Below are 20331 nucleotides of genomic sequence, written 5' to 3' on the forward strand. Positions count from 1 at the left end.
AAAATTTCTTTGGACAAATGGAAAGCATGCACTCGAAAGGAAATGAATTCTAAAAATTTCACTGTTGCTTCATTCAGGAAGCAGCCAGGCCACTAATTCTATTGCTCACTAAGTTCCCAGATGTGAGTAATTGGTTTTTAATTCACTAGGTTTTTTCCCCTAATGTTCACAATGGATATTTTGTGTCGAGCAGGCTCCATTCATTGATTTCCAGACCCGATATTCCTTTGGCATTAATTGCTTTGGATCTTAGCTTATACAATCTTTTCCTCAAGCTTTAAGGGAAGGAGAAAAAGTAAGGTAAATATGTACCAGAATTTTCAGCCAGTCGTAACTTTCCACAACACAGATACCGTCTCCACTGCTTTCTGACGTTCTCTTTTGCTACACAGTAAAAGATGAATATGAAAAATCCTATGGGGAGGGGGGGAAAAACATAACACAATGAATTCCAAACTAAGACTTGAATGTCATGAGCTTACTCTGCACAAAAGATAAAACCTTTGGCAGCCATAGGCAAAATGAAATTTTGCAGATTGAAAATAAAGCCCGAAGTCCTGGGAAAGTTTGCTCTCGAAAGGCACCCTGGGAGGACTCTCTTTGTAAGATTAAAAAAATACTTGTAAAAAGAATATCACTCCATATGTCCAAAATTAAACTCACTGTCTCACCTCTCACATCCTGTCATTGGCCTTCCCTATCTTTGGAATTACGAGCCATCTACCCAGGATGCCAGCTCAGACCTAGGCTCTGCCAACTAAAGAATGTTGCTGGCCATCCAGCTCTACAAGGATCGAGTCATAAGCCACTGCAGTCACTGACATTCAACACACCCTAAAAGGGTTTCAGGATGGAGATCAGGCATGAGGCGCTCTGTGCTCGGGGAAAACTGGTAGAAAAGGCCTTCGGATGGTTAGGTATTTTCAGGAGAAAATTTTATGAACCCAGTTTCTTGCATCTTCCCACACTTAGAAAAGCACTAAAAGCATTAACTAAGATATCTGTGCCTTGTGACAAGCAGTAACCTTCTGCCGAGATGTGTGCTTGACTGTACATACCCCTTCTCCAAACTCACACATATGCTGATCTCCCCCCTTACCTCTTCGAAGCAGTTCTTCAGAGCTTTCTGAGCGGCTCTCTCCCGGACTCTATTCCCCCAAAGAAAATTGAAACTCACAGCTCTCACATTGTGCTTTTTTTTTTTTTTTAAATATTTATTTATTTGGCTGTACCAGGGCTTAGTTGCGGCAGGTGGGATCTAGTTTCCTGACCAGGGATTGAACCCGGGGCCCCTGCATCGGGAGTGCAGTCTTAACCACCGGGCCACCAGGGAAGTCCCTGTGCTTTTTTAATTTCAGTCCACAGCTCCTACCTCCCCGTCCCTCCATATGCGTAATTGATTTCCAAGTTCTGTCAAATGCCATCTCCTCCTTTGTCTCACATCCCTCCCTCCTTCTCTCCAGTCCACAGCCATATTCCTTCCCTGGGCCTTCCTGCGAAGCCTGGGGCACTGCAGCCATAGCCTTGTTTACCTTCCAGCCTCCCTGTGACAGCCTCAAGGAAATTCTCCAGTGGTGTCCTGGCCACAACACTACAGACGGGAAGAGGCCCTCAGGCTCTGCCTCCACCCCCCACTGCATGCAGGCGCAGGGCTCCCCACACAGCCCCCTCGCTACCACTCCCCAAGGCTTTGAACGGGAACAAATATTAGCAGAATGAATGGGCGAATTGAGTTCTCCCTCTCCCCAGCCCCCAATCTATCTACTTTAAAACCTTCATGTTAAAATATCAGGTTTGCCTCTAGTAGGGTACACGTGCCCAGCCTGAAGACTGATATCTCGAGTACTGCACACCTTTGTCCACCTGCCACCCTGGGCAGCTACACTTGGTTGCATTAGGGGAGACATCAAAATGGGGGTACCCAAGGCCCAAATCAGAACCTGTATACATCTCTCCTTTTATCAACCCCAAAGCCCTGTGAATTAGGCTTTAGTTCCCTTTTGTAAATGAAACAATACATTCTTTCTGTCCACTCATATTCTAATGAGAAGTCATTCTAGGGAAATGAAAAAGAGGCAGGTTCAGTTTCCACGGTAAATATGCGAGGGGAGGTACCTTGCTTTCATGTTTACGATTAGTGTGATTTGGGCATATATTTTTTCTCTTTAAAATAAGTGTCTCTTACTTTTAGCATGCCATTGTTGGCAAATAAAACTTTTATAAGTTGTCCAACACCTGGATATACCAGTTCAGGAACTGTACATTGTAGGTAAAAATGAACAACTGTATGTACCCAGCAAGCACGTTAACTGGCTTCCTCCGAATAAAATAAGAACCGGTAGCCAAATTAGGCATTTGAATTCAATCTCAGATTAATGAACTATATTGCCTGAAAGAACTACAGGAGAATGCTCTGGGAGCTAAAAGCCACCAGCAAAAGATGAAAACGAGTGGATGAGAATGCAATTAAAGGCATCAACACAGAGGATTTGGAGTAAAAGGAAACCCAGGGACACGAATGATTGTTATTGTAACGTAAACTTATTAGCCTGCTCCGCTTTTAATGCCAAAGTGCGTCCATGAAAAATTAATCACAGCCGGGACTTCCCTGGTGGCACAGTGGTTAAGAATCTGCCTGCCAATGCAGGGGACATGGGTTCGATCCCTGGTCTGGGAAGATCCCACATGCTGCAGAGCAACTAAGCCCGTGCGCCACAACTACTGAGCCTGCACTCTAGAGCCCGTGCTCCGCAACAAGACAAGCCACCGCAATGAGAAGCCCGGGCACCACAGCGAAGAGTAGCCCCCGCTCGCCGCAACTAGAGAAAGCCCGTGTGCAGCAAAGAAGACACAACGCAACCAAAAAAAAAAAAAAAAAAAAAGAAAAAAAATTAATCACAGCTGACAACTCTTTTATAATGCTGATCTAGAAGAATGAGTAATTTGCTTTCCTAAAGAATACAATAAGACCAAAGGAAAAAAAAAAGAATACAATGGAAGAGGGCTCCCAAATGACTGCGGCTGGGCTTCATTAACTAAGGGGAAGCTCCGAGGTCAAGGGTCACACACAGAGCCTGCCCTTCCCGCTGCATGTCAGGGCAGAGCAACTGCGTGGGATTAAGCACTGGGCCAGGCTGCTGCCATTGACTTCACATTTATCATTGTCTTCAAATCAAACACAGACCTAGGAGGTCAGAGTGGTGAGACCTCACGGGGACACTTATGGGTATGTGCACTTTTCTGTATGCATGTTCTACTTCAATAAAAAAGTTAAAGGGAAAAAAAGGTAAGGAACCAGGTGAAGGAAGAGTGAGTGACTCTCCCAGAAACAGTTCCCTGGTAGGTTCCCCTTGATATGTTTGTTCCCTCCCAGGAGGTAGTGATGGATAAGGAGGAAAAAAGGACCACTTCTTGAATTTAACGAATTTAGCCTTTCTTCCAAGGCTCTCAGAGCACCCTTTCTCAAAGTTAAATCTGTTTTTCCATGATTATATCTTAAGCTACTAAGTAAGCCACTTTGCAGATACTCTAACTTTTAGTAGCAATATTTTTCAGTTCGACTGGGTCATTCAGTGTGTATTTAGTGCTGTAGAGCTTACCTTGTAACGTGTTAAAGATGGCAAAGAGATACATGAAGGTGACATTAACTGGTCCCCAGGCAAAGAAGGCAAAGCCCCAAGTAATTCCTAGTAAAAACGTAAGGCCAGCAACACTCCTGAGATCTTGAATACTGGTTTTTCGCTGGGCTCCCAGTTGCTTCTTCTTTTTAATTCGAAAAAGTTGAACCAGGACCACAATGAACATGCTGACGTTCAGCAAAAATATCACACAGAAATATCCCACAACCGTAATATAGAATACAGCATTGCTGTTGATCCAGCAACTGGAATTGGGGGGAAAAAACAGGGAAAACATATTATGGTTTTTTTTGCTGAAATATGGTTCAAAATGATAACAATGAATCTATATTGTTTTACTGAAACATTTTCCTACAATTACAAGAGAAAAAAAAGATAAAACCTCTGATCTCCACAGCCATTTATAGCTCTAGGGGAAAAACTCCAAGAGGGTTTATTTTAGGACACTTGGTGATTGAAAGTATTTAAAAAATATTCTTTGAAGACATTAAAAGATTTTATCCCCTTTAGATCCTAGTAACTCTATTCCATGAGTCTTTACTAACATAGTGTAGCTGGTATTTTATTTTTATCAGAGGCTTATAAAAGTATTTTTGAAATACTTCCTCCTAATTCATTTTTTTAATACTTACATAGTAGCATGGCTTTTCTAACTAGCTGATCTCATTACATATATAACTGCAAAGCCTGCTGTAAATGTTACTGGATTTTATTAGGATGAGAGCCAGTTGATATGCTGATTAGAGCCTCCACTTTCTTGGAGAATTCCGCTTTCCAGTTCACTTAACATTCCGAGGGGGGCTTTGTACTCACAAGTCATCAGGTGACCCGTTGGGGAATTTCCCATAGGATCCAAGTCCATAGTTATCTGGAGATATAATCAGGACAATGGTCACAACCACAGCTGGTACCCCTGGAAGATGGGAAACATTGGTCACACACAGTTCTAATAACCAAAGGTGGTGAGAAGAAAGAATAGAGATCACGTTCTATTTTCTTCTGAAATAGCAGAGACTGGTGAGCTGTTCACCAAACCCAGTTTCTCTTCCTCCCGGCATGTGGCTGGCCATCTCCCAGCCTCTCTTACAGCTAGGTGTATGTGGCTACTTGACTAAGTCTTGGCCAATGGAACATGGACAGAAGTGATTTGCTCCACCTCTTGGCCTAGCCCATAAAAACCTCCAGTGAGATTCTCTACTCTTTTCTCCCAAATTCAGAGCGACCTTGGAAGCCCTGTCTTGAGGCAGAGTCTCCAGCAGCTTGGCTCCTGAAAAATCACAAGACCAGAGACCCCTCCACTTCTGCTAACTGGACTGCACATGAGTAAGAAATGACCTGCTCCTGACATTTCAGGGTTTGTCTGCTATGGTAGCTAGTGTTAGCCTTAACTTACACCCATCTGGAATGTAATTTTAAGGGTCAGGTGGCAGGCAAAGTGAAGGACTCCAAAATATACACCAAAGAATCAACCTGTTAGGGTTACCAGCAACTTCTGGAAAATCTTTCATTATGAACCCCAAAGTCCTCAACTGATTATCTGAAACCCGTTGATGGACTGAGATGCCTGACCTGATTGATTTGGGGGTGTTGATTGCCACGACACTGGCTCTCTCACTGGCTCTCCCAGGGCGCTTGGGCTAAGAGGAAGCATAATGAAAAGGCTCCTCCCCGCTTAAAGTGACCTTGGGCTGGGAAGGAGTCCGTCTCACCCCTCTACCCCATCACTCCCCACCCCACGCTGACACTTCACACTCTGTGCACACAGATCAGCCTGGCATACAATCTCAAGGCTCTGGTAAATAAAAAACAATTCCTTCTGACAGCCAGGTTGGGCTACCTGGTACCATCTAACATAATATTTCATTTAATTCTTTTGTATTTGTACCTTACGGAGACCCTGACATATGGTGACTTCCTAAGCGAGACACCTTCCTAAAAAGAAAATACTGGGGGCGTGGAGCTTTTCCTTGACAAGGGAATCTGACCATTCAGGATTGTACAAAGAAGACGGAATCCGTGCCCAAGATCAGAGGCAGGGATTTCTTTTTCTGGGAATAAGTGACTTTCTAGAAAGGTGTTGTTCTTCACAAAGATATAATAACAAGCAGGATGACAAGGGAGGAAAAGGGTCTGCAATCCTATTGCATAGGGAATATCTGAAGGAATATTTATTTAATATACATATATTTTAAAATATCTTTTGATGTAGACCATTTTTAAAGTCTATTGAATTTGTCACAATATCACTTCTGTTTTTTGGTTTTTTTGGCCCGAGGCATGTGGGATCTTAGCTCCCCAACCAGGGATTGAACCTGCACCCCCTGCATTGGAAGGCGAAGTCTTAGCCACTGGACCGCCAGGGGAAGTCCCTGAAGGAATATTTAGCCTGAAGAAGAGGAGGGAGTCTGGGAGGGATGGCGGCTATAATACAGTGGAAGGGATATGCATAAGAAATTAGAGGGCTTCCCTGGTGGCGCAGTGGTTGGGAGTCCACCTGCCGATGCGGGGGACACGGGTTCGTGCCCCGGTCCGGGAGGATCCCATATGCCGCGGAGCGGCTGGGCCCGTGAGCCATAGCCGCTGAGCCTGCGCGTCCGGAGCCTGTGCTCCGCAACGGAAGAGGCCACAGCAGTGAGAGGCCCGCGTACCGCAAAAAAAAAAAAAGGAAATTAGAAAGCCAGCCTCGGCTGTTCTCGAGCTGTGGAAATTAAGGTAAATTACGTCATCACTTTGAGCCAGGTTCTTCACCTGGTATTAGCAGTAACTGCCTTGCTAACTTCACTGACTTGTCTCTTATGGGGTCACTTGTGTGAAAATACATTGAGAAATAGAGCATTATACATATACATTACATGTAGATTATCTAAAGGACTCTTTGGCAGAAGAGGTATCAGCTTCTTATTTTTTCTCCTGAGAGAGCAAAACCAAGACCGCTGGAGTGCCACCAGAGAGCCAAGTGAACTTAATGGAAAAACAGACCTGCGGAGCTTTAGAAGATGGGCATTGGCTGCCTTGTAAGGTATTAAAAACGAGACAACAGGCCCAAAATGGATTCGCTTATGCTAGCCACAGGTCACCAAACTGAGACTTAACTCCATTACAGAGTTAAGTCTTCGGCTCTCCCAGAAATGGAATCTTAAACCAGTCAATCCGAAATCACCTTATCAGCACTAGGTAGGTAACCTGCCTGATAGACCCCTGCCACCCCTGAAGGAAAGTAACCTTGCAATAACCAACCCGTTTTATTGCCCAGAATGACTTCCTTATTCCTGCTTCCTTCTGCCTATAAAAAGTCTTTCACTTGGTACAGCTCCTCAGAGCCCCTTTCTATCTGCTAGACGGGATGCTGCCTGATTCATGAATTGTGAATAAAGCCAGTAAGATCTTTCAAATGTACTCAGCTGAATTTTGTTTTTTAATGAAGGTAATGAGCTCCCCTACAATAGAAAAATTCAAGCAGAGGTTAAATTATCTTTAGTCAAGGGTAAGTCAAGTCCAGGAGGCTCCTACATTTGGTGGGGAGTTGAATGAATAAACCTTCAAGATCTTGGGGGCGTCTAAGACTTTGTGATCCACCACTGACAGGTGGCATGATCTGAAATACCGGGCCGGTGTGGTGATGAAGTTACATTAGGTTTTATCTGTACGTTCTCTCGCTCTACCCTGCTGAGCACACTGTCGTGCACATGTGTGAATCTGGGAGGTACAGAGCAGAGTGAGGCTGGCTGGGAGCTTGGGGACTGACAGTCTGGCCTCATTATCGCCAAGCTAATATTTTCAATTGATTGAGCACCTTCTGTGCCAGCCCCAGTTCTAGTTACTGGAGATACAAAGAGGATTCATAGCCCTAACCTCAGAGTGTTGTGGTCATAACCAATCCAGGGTAAATATACAGGTGTTCTAGAAAGAGACTTGACGAGGTTGTTCTCTGGGCAGTGAAACATGAAAAGGAGAATAAAGCTGTTTTAGAAACCTGCCAAGTATGACCTGCTTCATCAATGTCTCTATCTGATTAAAAATCAAAACACTGGAGAAAAAGCAGAGAAAACCCAGGCACTGTGTGAGCAAAAATTATACATACCCCAACCAACAATGCAGAATTTAAGGATGTATTTTCGGATGTAAGTATTAAACACTTTGACAAGGGCCAGGTACATATGGAATGCTTCCAGGCCCATCCAAGTGAACGAGACCAAGAGAAAATAATGCAGAAATATAGCCACTGAGATGCAGAGGCCTCTTATGTCATACAAAGCAATCCACGAGTCCAAGAGGAACACCAGGTTCAGCAGCAGCAGAGCTGCACACAGCTGGATGAGGATTTTGGAAGGGTAATCCCTCCGGATCTTTCTAAAAGGAAAGGACAAAAAAAGAATTAGCATCACAATCTGCCAACGTTTATGTGAACATATCTGTGTTCTAAGCAATTTATTTGTATTTTTTGGTAAATGTCTATATGTATAAATTTCCTCTCTTTGAGCGTGGGTGTGTATGTGTGGGGGGGGGAGGCATTAAAGCCAACAATAACAACAAAGGGAAAATCGAAACCGAATCATCTGTGATAACCATATGGAAAATTCATGGTTATATTTCAGTGGAACCTTTTAATACATGCCGACTATTGACCCATCCTTTCAAATAGTTCGTAGTGGAATCTTCTGAGCACCCACCTCCACTTCTCCCAAACTACTTCTAGAAGCATTGTGCTGCTTCTCATACAATAGGCTCCTCTATTCAGATCTTCAAAAAGCCAGATTCTCCTCTTATCTTATGTTAGTAGTTAAAATGAGATCATGGAAAGAAGAGTTCAAACTATAGCTAAGTGAAACAGCCGTAGGAAAATACAGCTAACTGATGACATGTACATGTTTATGCGTGTGAAATTAGATCTGGTGAGATCATTCTGAGTAATGGTTGGCCTTATAGTAATTTAGTCTCATTAATCGTATTTCCAAAGGTCCACTAGAAGATCTGTAGTCACAGCTGGACCCTAAGTTTGGCACTAAAAGTAAATTTGTGCATTTCCTGATCAGTGTCCAAAATCTAAATCCCAGAACTTACATATTATTTCATTTAGTTAATGCAATAAAAGTGCCTATATTTCTTTTCCGACAGAATTTATTGGAATCCCCCCCAGAAGTGACCAAAGGGACCCTTCTGATAAGCCAAGAAGGAGATGCTGTCATTTGGAATGTCATTCTTGCTTTGACCTACAAAGCCACACTCACTGAGTATCTGTATTTTTCAGTGACACTTGATACACTTTATTCTTCTTCATCCCCACACCCGTTAATGCATTGAATCTTTTGTGTTTGCTCACTATTATTTAGAAACTTAACATATTAAACACAGCTCTTGTGCTGTACATGGAGCTATGGTCTACTTCACATTGTAAGCTCTCGGGTTTCGGGGTCTGCATCCATCTTTCATTTCTCACTTAATGCCAGCTAGGTACCAGGCATCATTTTAGGGTACAAGGATGATTAAGACACAACCCCTGCCTTCAGTGAGTGCACAAGCTAGTGGAAGGAAGGAAGTATATAAACCAAAAAGTCCCATGAAGTTTTACATATAGGTGGCCCCACTAGATGGGTGGACAGGATAAGCTAGGCCAAGGAGCATGCTTAATTAATTAATAGACTTTGGCAATTGAGGTGCTACGTCATATAATCCAAGTTTCCAGTTGTGGATACTCACTCAAAGGCTATGTAGGTTACAAGAGTAACTGACAAAAAAATTGATGAAAGCCCACAACCAATATAGGTGATAAATGTCAGGGCCATTATCTGAGCCGGTGGCAAGGATGTTCGAGACAAGTCCTGGAAAATAAAATATTGCTTTCAAGACCAAATATTTTTAAATAAATAAGAGTCATAATTTACATTTATTGGGTATTCAGGTACCCGTCCATAGTTCGTTCAACAAACCTACAAGATAGGCGCAATTATTATCATCATGTAAAGATAATAAAACTGAGGCCCAGAGAGGATAAGTAATTTGCCAAGGGTCACACAGCTACAAAGTAGAGGAGCCAGGATCCAAATTCAGGTCTGGCCGACTCCAAAGCCCATGTACTTGATCACTGCATTATGGTGCACTGGAAAAGCACTGGGCTAGAAGTCAAAAGACTTGAATTTGGCTTCCGGCTCTTATATTTCTTAGTTCTATGACTGTAGACAATTACCTAACAAGTGAGTCTTAATTCTGACTTCATTAATATGAAAATAACAACTCCCTATTCTACCTATCTTGCTGGATTGTTGGGAAGATTAAATAAAATAATTTATGTCAAATGTTTTATAAAATTTTAAAGTGCATTAAAACTATTTTATTACCCATTTTAATCTGAATTCCCTAGTCCTCTTATAGCTATCTTAAAAAGAAAAACTTAAATGTAAAAATAGAATGCGAAAAAATACTTCTATGTTCAAGTATTTTCCTTCAAGTACATTTGCTTATTAGAAGAGTCATTTCATTGGTCTATAACTTTGCCACAATATTATGAAACCTGCTGATCTATCAAAGTTATCCATCAGATTAGACATCATGGTATGATCCCCAGCTAACCCTCAGACCCAAATCTAAGGCCAGGTAGAGTGGGGATATTACCAGTAGGACGCCGAAGCTTGTAAGGTGGCTGCAGGTACAGGTGGTTTCATTTAGCCTCCTGTCTTTGACAGAGCAGCCATCAGATGACCAGCCTCCTCTGCCACCTGTTGGCATTGGAAAGAGTGTCTGCCCCGTCAGCAAAGCCACTGCGCCAATCACTGCTCCTCCCTCCTTGCTCCCCCTCCCCTTCCCACTCAAGACTGAAAAAGTTATGTCTGGAACCTACCGTTGCTGCCCAAGTCCCAAAATACACATCTCACTGTTAAGTCATCCTGTAACAGAAAGATAAACTACAAATAATTAATTTACAGAACTGAAAAAACTGGAAAGCGATCAGAAAAAAAACGGTATTTTAAAATTTCAGAATCTCGTTCCTGATTTTAGGAGAGTTCTTATTTTACACTGGTCTCTAGAAGCAAGTGAGTCTCATATACGTCAGCACTTAAACTCAGCAATTGTGCATAGGAATCACCTTGAGGCCTTGCTAAAAGGCACATTCTGATTCAGTGGGTCTGGGGTGGGGCCTGAGAGTCTGCATTTCTAGCAAGTTCCCAGGTGATACTGATGCTGCAGGTCTGCAAACCACACTTTGAGCAGCGAGGTCATAGATGATGCTCAATGTGAACTGAACCAAGATGCTTTCTCTTTGGAGGTGAGAATCAGACCTGTAGCCGCAGATAGAAAGCACTGAAAACTGGCAAGAAGAGCTTGCTTTTTACACTGCTCCTTCTTGGAAATTAGGAAGGCAGTTATTAGGCATGTTAAAACCCAACGGAGTGACTATGTGATTCTAGTCTTACACACTGCCCTAACTGGGTCTAAGGATCTGCTGAATCTACTTTTTTCAGGCAAAGTCTTACAGCCATAGTTTGCATGAGGTGTTTCTGGTCAACAAACAGACCAGACAGGCCCCGCCCACCTGGCTCCGGTGGATGTGCTTTAATGTAACCGTCACGTTTCTTGTCAAATTCTTGACTGTCAGGTTCGCCACACTCGAGGAAATGACATAGCTGATCAGAGAGAGGTTCTCCAAGGCAGGGTCCTAGCACACCAAAGAATCAACAAGATGGCAAGGGAAAATGAAATGTTATCAGAGAATTTTAGAGCTAGACGGGATCCTAAGGACTATTTAGTCCACACTGGTTTATTTTACTACCTAGGTCAGGAATTCAGGGGCAGGGAGTAAAGTGACTTTCCCAAGGACCATAATGAGAGGCAGAGCTTATTCCACTATACAATGCTCTAAATGCTGAGTTAAATTTCACAGATTGACACAACAAGACCCTCATGAATCTTAAAGGGAACATAACATTAAGCCATTTAAGCTGTGTGTTCCTGAGCAAGTTACTTAACCTCTCTGTGCCTCCATAGCCTCATCTGTAAAACTGGGATATAATTCAATAGTTCCTCCCTCATGATGTTGTTGAGAGGATTACAGTTAACATTTCTAAGTGCTTATGATACTGCACGGCAGGTGATAAATGCTATGTGAGTGTCAGTTATTGTTATTTATCCTCAGCAGCATCATTAGGTCCTGTTTAAAAATAAACTACAGGGTTTCCCTGGTGGCGCAGTAGTTGAGAGTCCGCCTGCCGATGCAGGGGACACGGATTCATGCCCCGGTCTGGGTAGATCCCACATGCCGCGGAGCGGCTGGGCCCGTGAGCCATGGCCACTGAGCCTGCGCGTCCGGAGCCTGTGCTCCACAACGGGAGAGGCCACAACAGTGAGGGGCCCGCATACCGCAAAAAAAAAAAAAAAAAAAAAGAGAGAGAGAAAAAAATAAACTACAGCTTTTCAGCAATTCATGTGACTTATAGCAGGCTTAAGAATATGTGAGGATTAAAAGAAAGAAAACTCCCTCAGTCCCCTCCAAAACCGAAACCAAAAGCAATTAGAGGCAACTTTACCTGAAACAGGGCAGGTGTTTCAAAAAAGTTGAACTGCACCCTGGAAGCCAGCTCCACATCATTAGCTGGTAAATTACTCATCAGCGAAGAAGGCAGAGTAATAACACCAATACTATTCTCAGGAGCCTGAGTTTCCAGAGAAACCTGAAAATCAAGTAAAAGATCATAAAGACACCTGGGGCTAGTATAATGAAGAGATGGAAAACACAACACCTAATTAAGATGGAGGATCCTGTAAGGGCATTTATTTGTGGTGTCTCTATGTACAATTGGTTCTTCTTTTTTCTCTGACTGCTATGAAATTAGAGGATGTGTAATAGGGAGATGAGGCCTCGGAGCAGGAAAGGAAACATTTTAAGGATAAAGGATATACAGAAACAGAAAGTGCAGGATACTATATGTCAATTATATCTCAATAAAGCTAGGGTGGGAGGGGAGAAAGTTCAGGATAACTGCAGACCCCAAGGAAACCACAGCAGCAGACACACCAACTTGGTGACCTGTTAGGGCAAAGTCATCATAGAACCACATGCACTAAACTTGTAAAGGGAAGACTAGACAAATTAAGTTTAAAGGCGAGACTTGGTTTTACTTGCATGTTTCCAGTCCCCAATCCCTCTAAAAGAAAACACTAGAAGCAGGATTGATATACAGCACCACTATTCACACCAGTGTAGTCGTAACACTTGTTAAAATATTGAAATGGGGACTTCCCTGGTGGCACAGTGGTTAAGAATCCGCCTGCCAATGCAGGGGACATGGGTTCGAGCCCTGGTCCAGGAAGATCCCACATGTGACGGAGCAACTAAGCCCATGCGCCACAACTACTGAGCCTGCGCTCTAGAGCCTGCAAGCCACAACTACTGAGCCCACGTGCCACAACTACTGAAGCCCGTGCTCCGCAACAAAAGAAGCCACCGCAATGAGAAGCCCGCGCACTGCAACGAAGAGTAGCCCCCACTTGCCGCAACTAGAGAAAGCCCGCGCGCAGCAACGAAGACCCAATGCAGCCAAAAATAAATAAATAAATTTATATATTAAAAAAATTACTGAAATGGGTCGAAAAGTAGCTTGTACCAAACGTAAAATAGATAGCTAGTGGGGAAGCAGCCGCATAGCACAGGGAGATCAGTTCGGTGCTTTGTGACCATCTAGAGGGGTGGGATAGGGAGGATGGGAGGGAGACGCAAGAGGGAGGGGATATGGGGATATATGTATACACACAGCTGATTCACTTTGTTATACAGCAGAAACTAACACACCACTGTAAAGCAATTATACTCCAATAAAGATGTTAAAAGAAAAAAAAAAGAAAAAGCGAAGTAGCCAGTGTCCCTGCTCTCTCCCAACTGCCTAGAACCCGCTGGACACCTCCCCGACTTGACTGCCCCCCCGCAAACTTCCACAAGCCAGCTGCTGAAGGGTTAACACTGGGCACAACGAGGGCCTCTGAGATCCTGCTCCAGGCAAGACCAATGTCCTTTTTCTTGATTCTGTGGCGCCCCATTGTTCTAGATGTTAAATATTTTGAATATCACCCCTGAGTATAGCAGTAATTGCCTCAATCATGAAGTACACAAGGACTATAATCATATACAAAAAAAGGTCTTTTCCACAATAAATTAGGATGTACCTGAAGATTTGCAGGGTCTTGAGCAGCAAAAGTAGTTGTGTCAAAATTACTGGCATTCACTCTGATCACAGTCAGAGCCAAAGAAGGGGAGGTCAGACTTATGGTCTTGGTTGAAAAATTCAGCTGTAAGCCAATGTCATCCACTACTTTTAGCAATCTGTAAAGAGAAGTAGCCGTTCAAATTCACTCCCACTTTGTTTTCCCCAGTCTAAGCAGAATATTGAGTAGAAACTTAACAAGTCATCATGAACCTCGTACGTGAGAGAAAAATACTTGGCTTTAATTAATCATATAGAAGCATCATTATCATTAGAGGGTCCCCTCTCATGACCACATCAGTTTGCTAAGTCATACCTTTGGGCCAAAGGGGCCAGCAAGGTGGGCGGGGAATGAAGGAGTCTGCTGACTTGGTTTATCATTTGTCCTGCGAGGTTAGGCTCCAAGCTGCCTAAGGAAAGAACTTTCTCCATCCGGGACACTTGGTTCTCAAGCTCAGAAACACTGACGCTGCTGGTGTGAACAATTTCTATAACAGAGAGCCAAATCACTTTCTGAACACATAATGGAAAAAGCACTAATGAAGAAACACACATAGACTCTGTGACCTAGCAAACCCACTCCTAGGTATTTGCCCCAAGGAGATGAAAACCTGTCTTAAGAAGACATGTTCATAAATGTTGATAGTAGCCTCTTTCATAATAGTCCCAAACTAGAAACAACCCAAATGTCCATCAACTGGAGAATGAGGAAACAAACTGTGGTCCATCCATACAGTGGACTATTACTCAGTAATAAAAAGGAATGAACTGCTGATAAATGCAACAACATGGACAGGTCTCCAACAGTCCAATGTATTATGTTACATGAAAGAAGCCAGACTCAAAAGGCTACATACTGTATGATTCTCTTCATGTGACATTCCAGAAAAACTGAAAGCATAGGGAAACAAAACATATCAGTGGTGCCCAGAGGTTTGGGGTAGTAGGTAGGAGTTGACTACAAAGGGACACGAGGGAACGTTGGGGATAGTGGAAACGTTATATATCATGATGGTGGTTACGTGACTGTGGGCATTTATCCAACCTCATAGAACATCTATAGAACTGGATGAATTTTATTGTAGGTAAATTATACTTCAAGAAACCTAACTAAAAAAAAATGTAAAAGCACATTAGTGTATTTAGTGTATATCTGTATAAGCATAAATATACATGTATTTAATTTACAGCATGAATACAGAACTTTGTGTGGGTAACTAAAAGCTTAGTTATGTGCTTAGTTATGTGGGTAACTTAGTTATGTGGGTAACTAAAAGCTTAGGAAAGGAGAATATTATGAAATCAACAGCTGGACTACCAGCTGTAAGCCTGATTTTTAGTAATGTTTTTAATTGGGAGACAATGATATAAACCTGTCTAACAACAAAGAAGTCTCTCTTTTAATTTTATTGAAGTATAGTGGATTTACAATGTTGTGTTTATTTCTGCTGTACCGTAAAGGGACTCACTTATACATATATATATTCTTTTTCATATTCTTTTCCATTATGGTTTATCACAGGATATTGAATATAGTTCCCTGTACTATATACAGTATGACGTTGTTTATCCATTCTATATATACTAGTTTGCATCTGCTAATCCCAAACTCCCAATCCTTCCCTCCCCTATCCCTCTCCCCCTTGGCAACCACAAGTCTGTTCTCTATGTCTTGTGAGTCTGTTTCTGTTTTGTAGATAAGTTCATTTGTGTCATATTTTAGATTCCACATATAAATGATATCATATGGCATTTGTCTTTCTGACTTACTTCGCTTAGTATGATAATCTCTAGGTCCATCCACGTCGCTGCAAATGGCATTACTTCATTCTTTTTTTTTTTAATTTTTATTTATTTTTTGGCTGCGTTGGGTCTTTGTTGCTGTGTGTGGGCTTTCTCTAGTTGCGGTGTGTGGGCTCAGTAGTTGTGGCACACGGGCCTTAGAGTGCATGGGCTTCAGTAGTTGCGGCGTGTGGGCTCTAGGGCACGTGGGCTTCAGTAGTTGTGGCACACAGGCTCAGTAGTTGCAGCAGGCAGGCTCTAGAGCGCCGGCTCAGTAGTTGTGGCACATGGGCTTAGTTGCTTGGCGGCATGTGGGATCTTCCCAGTCCAGGGATTGAACCTGTGTCCCCTGCATTGGCAGGAGGATTCTTAACCACTGCACCACCATGGAAGTCCTATTTCATTCTTTTTAATAGCTGAGTAATATTTCATTGTATATATATGTATAAAACACATATATATAAAAAACATATCTTCGGGCTTCCCTGGTGGCGCAGTGGTTGAGAGTCCGCCTGCCGATGCAGGGGACACGGGTTCGTGCCCCGGTCTGGGAGGATCCCACATGCCGTGGAGCGGCTGGGCCTGTGGACCATGGCCACTGAGCCTGCGCGTCCGGGGCCTGTGCTCCGCGGCAGGAGAGGCCACAACAGTGAGAGGCCCGCGTACCGCCAAAAAATATATATATATATCTTCTTTATCCATTCATCTGTCGATGGACATTTAGGTTGTTAACATGTCTTGGCTATTGTAAATAGTGCTATGAACACAGGGGGTGCATGTATCTTTTCAAATTTTAGTTTTGTCTTTGTATATGCCCAGGAGTGGGATTGCTGGATCATATGGCAACTCTATTTTTAGTTTTCTGAGGAACCTCCGTACTGTTCTCAATAGCGGCTGCACCAATTACATCCCCACCAACAGTGTAGGAGGGTTCCCTTTTCTCCACGCCCTCTCCAGCATTTATTATTTGTAGACTTTTTAATGATGGCCATTCTGACCGGTGTGAGGGGATACCTCACTACAGTTTTGATTTGCATTTCCCTAATAATTAGCAATGATGAGCATCTTTTCATGTGCCTATTGGCCACCTGTATGTCTTCTAACAAAGAAGTCTCTTAATTTCACCACCTAACATCCTATTTCTTATTTTGCATATTCCCTTCTAATCTTTATCCACCTGTTATAACTTACTATTACAAACATGGTGTGCAAACTATTTACTGTCGCGTTATTTTCACTTCACTCAAGACTTGAAAAATGCCCCAAGTTTCTGTCTAGCTGTTCTTATGCACAGCTGCGTAATAGACATTTTGTTGAGGTGGCATATCATATTTCATCATTCCTCTCTTGTGGAATTCAAAAATATCTCCAGTCATTTGGCTCCAGATCTCCTGGGGATGCTTGCCCAGGGTAGAGGAGGCAGGACCACAACTCGAGCTCCAATCTCATGTCGCCAAGAAGTTGGCTTTGCCTCCCACCCTCCAAATTCTAGAGGAAGGCCTGCTTCTTACTCACTGGCTTGAAACTCCAGAGAGTAACCAGAGTTCTCTCTGCTTCCTTCCCTCTTCCCTTTATCTTTTTAACCCTAAGCCTACTTTGTGTCCGGGGAGCCCCGTGCAGTTTCCATGGCATTCTCATGTCCGCCACGGTTCCAAACCTATGAGGATAGTGGGATTATTTCCATCTTGAGGCAGAGCAGGCTAAGTCAGGGGGAGCTAAATGGCTTATTCTGGATCCCACCGCCTGTGAGGGCCTGGGCAGACCCACCCCTAGGTCTTCTGAATTCTCTTCTCCTCCTCACGGCTACTGTGGCTCAGCCCCAGCTCTGGCACTCTGTGACTGACTGGTTTTCAGGAACATCAATGTTTTCTTTTGTCTTCTGTCTAAATGGAGTTACTGTGTTTAATAGTTCAAAATCTTTCTCTTCAGAATGTCGAAAACAGTGACCCAACAACCTTTTGTAGGAGAAAGAAACCTATAAAAGAACTCATCTTGACAAAATGAGATCTGTGTTTGCCTCAGAGCTATTTCTCTTGGCCAAACAATCAAACACAGCCATATCTATGTTCTAAGAATGCCCAAAGGAAAGCTCTCAAAATCAAGTAGGCATCACAAAAGCAAAGGCTTAACGTGGTTTCATTACAGGTATTTTGATTTGGCAGGCTGGCAGCTGGGTTTCACGTGACCAGAATTACAACAAACGTGGGAGCAGCGTTGCTCCCTGTACTTACCTGTCTTGTCAGGAGGTGTGCTGGTCGTGTTGACATTCACAGGGGCAGACGTGGTGGGAGAGGGAGGTAAGGATTTCACAGGTGGCAGGGTGTGGGAAAGATGAGTTGGAGGCACAGGGGAAGAGATAGTTCCAGACTGGGGGAGCATATCAATGGCAGGGCTGGAAGCTATGGGAGCTGAAGGCTGGGGAGAAGAAAGGGGAATCACCCCTGTTGGAGAGTGAGGGCTCTGGATTACAGATGGATGAGCTAGAGGCTCAGTAAAAGAGAAGGCACTGGAGGTCTGGGACACAATGGTGGCCTGAGGAGCAACTGCGATGGAATTGCTGGAAGAAGAAAATGGTGTACCATGTGGATGACCAGCAAGACACACAACGGGATCCTGCATGTCACTAAAGGAAAGAGTCAGAGAGATGCACGTGAGACACGAATGAGCTACAGAGGCTAACCTCTTCTTCTGGCAACCATCTGACACCACCACTGTGACATGGCTCCACCAGGGACCTGCCACTGCACATCCTCTGTGGACCTGCTACTGGCCTCCTGCCCCTGCCCATTGCCACCACCTTCTCCCTGGGAGGGGAATTAGCCAGGAGGGATGCTCTTTCATGAATTCCCAGTTCTGCTTCACTTGTTCACTGCCGCTCCCTGACTCTATCAGTCAGTTGAGGAGATCTTGTAACATTTCCAGGTGCTTCTTGCAGAGGGGAGCTATTAAACGCCCTGCGACCCAACTGGTAGTTTCCATATACTAGGAATCTGTCTTTTTTGGTGTTTTTTTTGATTTTACAAAATTTACTCTCAAAGAAAATGGAATCACATGCCCAAACTGTGCCCAACATACTTAAAATTTTTCTAAAAACTGAATCAAATGCCAAAATACCATTTTCCTTTAATATTCAAATCCACACTGACAAAACTGGCTCATCATTTTTGGAACAACTGATTTGACTTAGAAGCTAAAGCGCACCCATTTCAAAACTATGTCTGTCCATAATAGATCCACTAACTCTTGTGTCAACTCAGTATTAACAACGGCTTCAAAGTGGTATGGCGTAAACTGAAAAGCAGTTCTAAATTTACCAGTAACGACAAAATGTTCTTCAAATTTTTCTTACAGTTTTTGCAACCAAAGTACATAATTCTGTCAATTACAATTACAATCTTCTGCATATTGATTGATAGAAGAAAAAAATATGTAGAAATCACTATTATTAATTTGTAGAATGGAATTTTTAATTCTAGCAAATTCTTGTACTGGTCTTGGTGGGTCACAAATAAGCTTCTCCTTTCCAAGAAACTTCAAATTTAGGTCGTTCACATGCACACTGGTGATACTGGCTAGGAAAGGTAAATCACACTGCCATTTTTTTTTCTTCAACGTATTGAATTTTGTTTCAAGAAAATCTCGAATTGGAGTTAACAATACATAAATTTTTGTGAAACTCATGAGCATAGGAATCTGTCTGGATCAATTTTATACTGCTATAGCCTGCCATGGTCCTAACTAGCACGTAGTATGTGAACAAGAAATGCTTGCTGAATGAAAACATGGATCAAGCTGGGGCCAAAGGGGTGGTCCCCAGCTTGTACATCAGCTACACCCTCAATGTTACTGTAGCCCAGTGGTTCTCAACCTTGGCTGTGCCTGAGAATTACGTAGAGGACTTTTTTTTAAAAACAGAGAGATTTCTGTGGCCTTCTCCTAAGTATCTGATTCAGTTGGTCCTGGAGTGGGGGTGAGATTCCCAGGCCCATGTATTTTCATGACATGGAAGACTGAGAAGAACTCATCTACCATCTGGCATAAAATCCACCAGTCTTCAGGGGACAAGGCAACAAATTATCACTCAGGGAAGACTCTGGTGGATCCAGTTTTAGATGGTGACTTAGAACACCAGTGAGAATGTATTCCTGGAGCTTCTCTTGGGTTAGAGGAGGGAGGAATATCAGGTTGAGAGACCTAAGGAAAGTCATACCCATAAAAAGAAATGCTGGCTCAACCCAGTCTGGGCCAGGCACCCAGCGAGAAGCCTCTCCCCACGGCCTGATGTTCGGGAAGCAGTATGGACAAAGGGGTGCCAGATAGAAAGATGATGAGTCGCGAAGCCTTGGCTGGGGCTCCAGCTCTCACTACTCCTCTGGGCAATCCACCCAACTTCTCTGAGCCTCCATTCCCTAAATTGTATAATGCGGCAACCCATCTGGCCAAGCTGTGGCAAAGGTGCTTTGAGAAGTGTAAATTAAATTTCCTTCATATTATCTGGGGGCTGCAGCAGAGCCCCTTAGCATGGGGCTCCCATTCGCTGGGCTCAACCATGAAGAGGCTGCCCTGTATTGCTCTCATCACTTCTGCTAATCAGAGCCCTTAACCCACTGGGTGACGTACGTGGTGAGCAGCAGAGCAGTGGCGGGCAACGCCACCTATACGTTAGAAACCTTGGAGCACTTCAGCACCAGTGCCGGGGCTCCCAACCCAAACCAAATGAG

At 43.4% G+C, this 20331-nt stretch overlaps 1 protein-coding gene across 3 annotated transcripts in view; it reads right to left on the bottom strand.

The window, feature by feature from the left end:
* The window catches only part of ADGRG2 (adhesion G protein-coupled receptor G2), a gene marked incomplete at its 5' end in the record, with an annotated part of 73927 nt that overhangs the window by 4713 nt on the left and 48883 nt on the right, over positions 1-20331 (bottom strand). For all 3 annotated transcript variants that reach the window (XM_082681514.1, XM_082681516.1, XM_082681515.1), the window contains 12 exons: positions 313-414; positions 3600-3883; positions 4452-4551; positions 7720-7988; positions 9336-9457; positions 10248-10351; positions 10474-10519; positions 11167-11289; positions 12158-12301; positions 13791-13947; positions 14145-14316; positions 17842-18233. In XM_082681514.1, coding sequence (XP_082537640.1) covers positions 313-414; positions 3600-3883; positions 4452-4551; positions 7720-7988; positions 9336-9457; positions 10248-10351; positions 10474-10519; positions 11167-11289; positions 12158-12301; positions 13791-13947; positions 14145-14316; positions 17842-18233 — 2015 coding nt within the window. The remainder of the gene's footprint in view (positions 1-312; positions 415-3599; positions 3884-4451; positions 4552-7719; positions 7989-9335; positions 9458-10247; positions 10352-10473; positions 10520-11166; positions 11290-12157; positions 12302-13790; positions 13948-14144; positions 14317-17841; positions 18234-20331) is intronic.

The sequence above is a fragment of the Grampus griseus genome (genome assembly GCF_964374135.1).
Source record: "Grampus griseus genome assembly, chromosome: X".
In the NCBI taxonomy this organism is placed as follows: domain Eukaryota; kingdom Metazoa; phylum Chordata; class Mammalia; order Artiodactyla; family Delphinidae; genus Grampus; species Grampus griseus.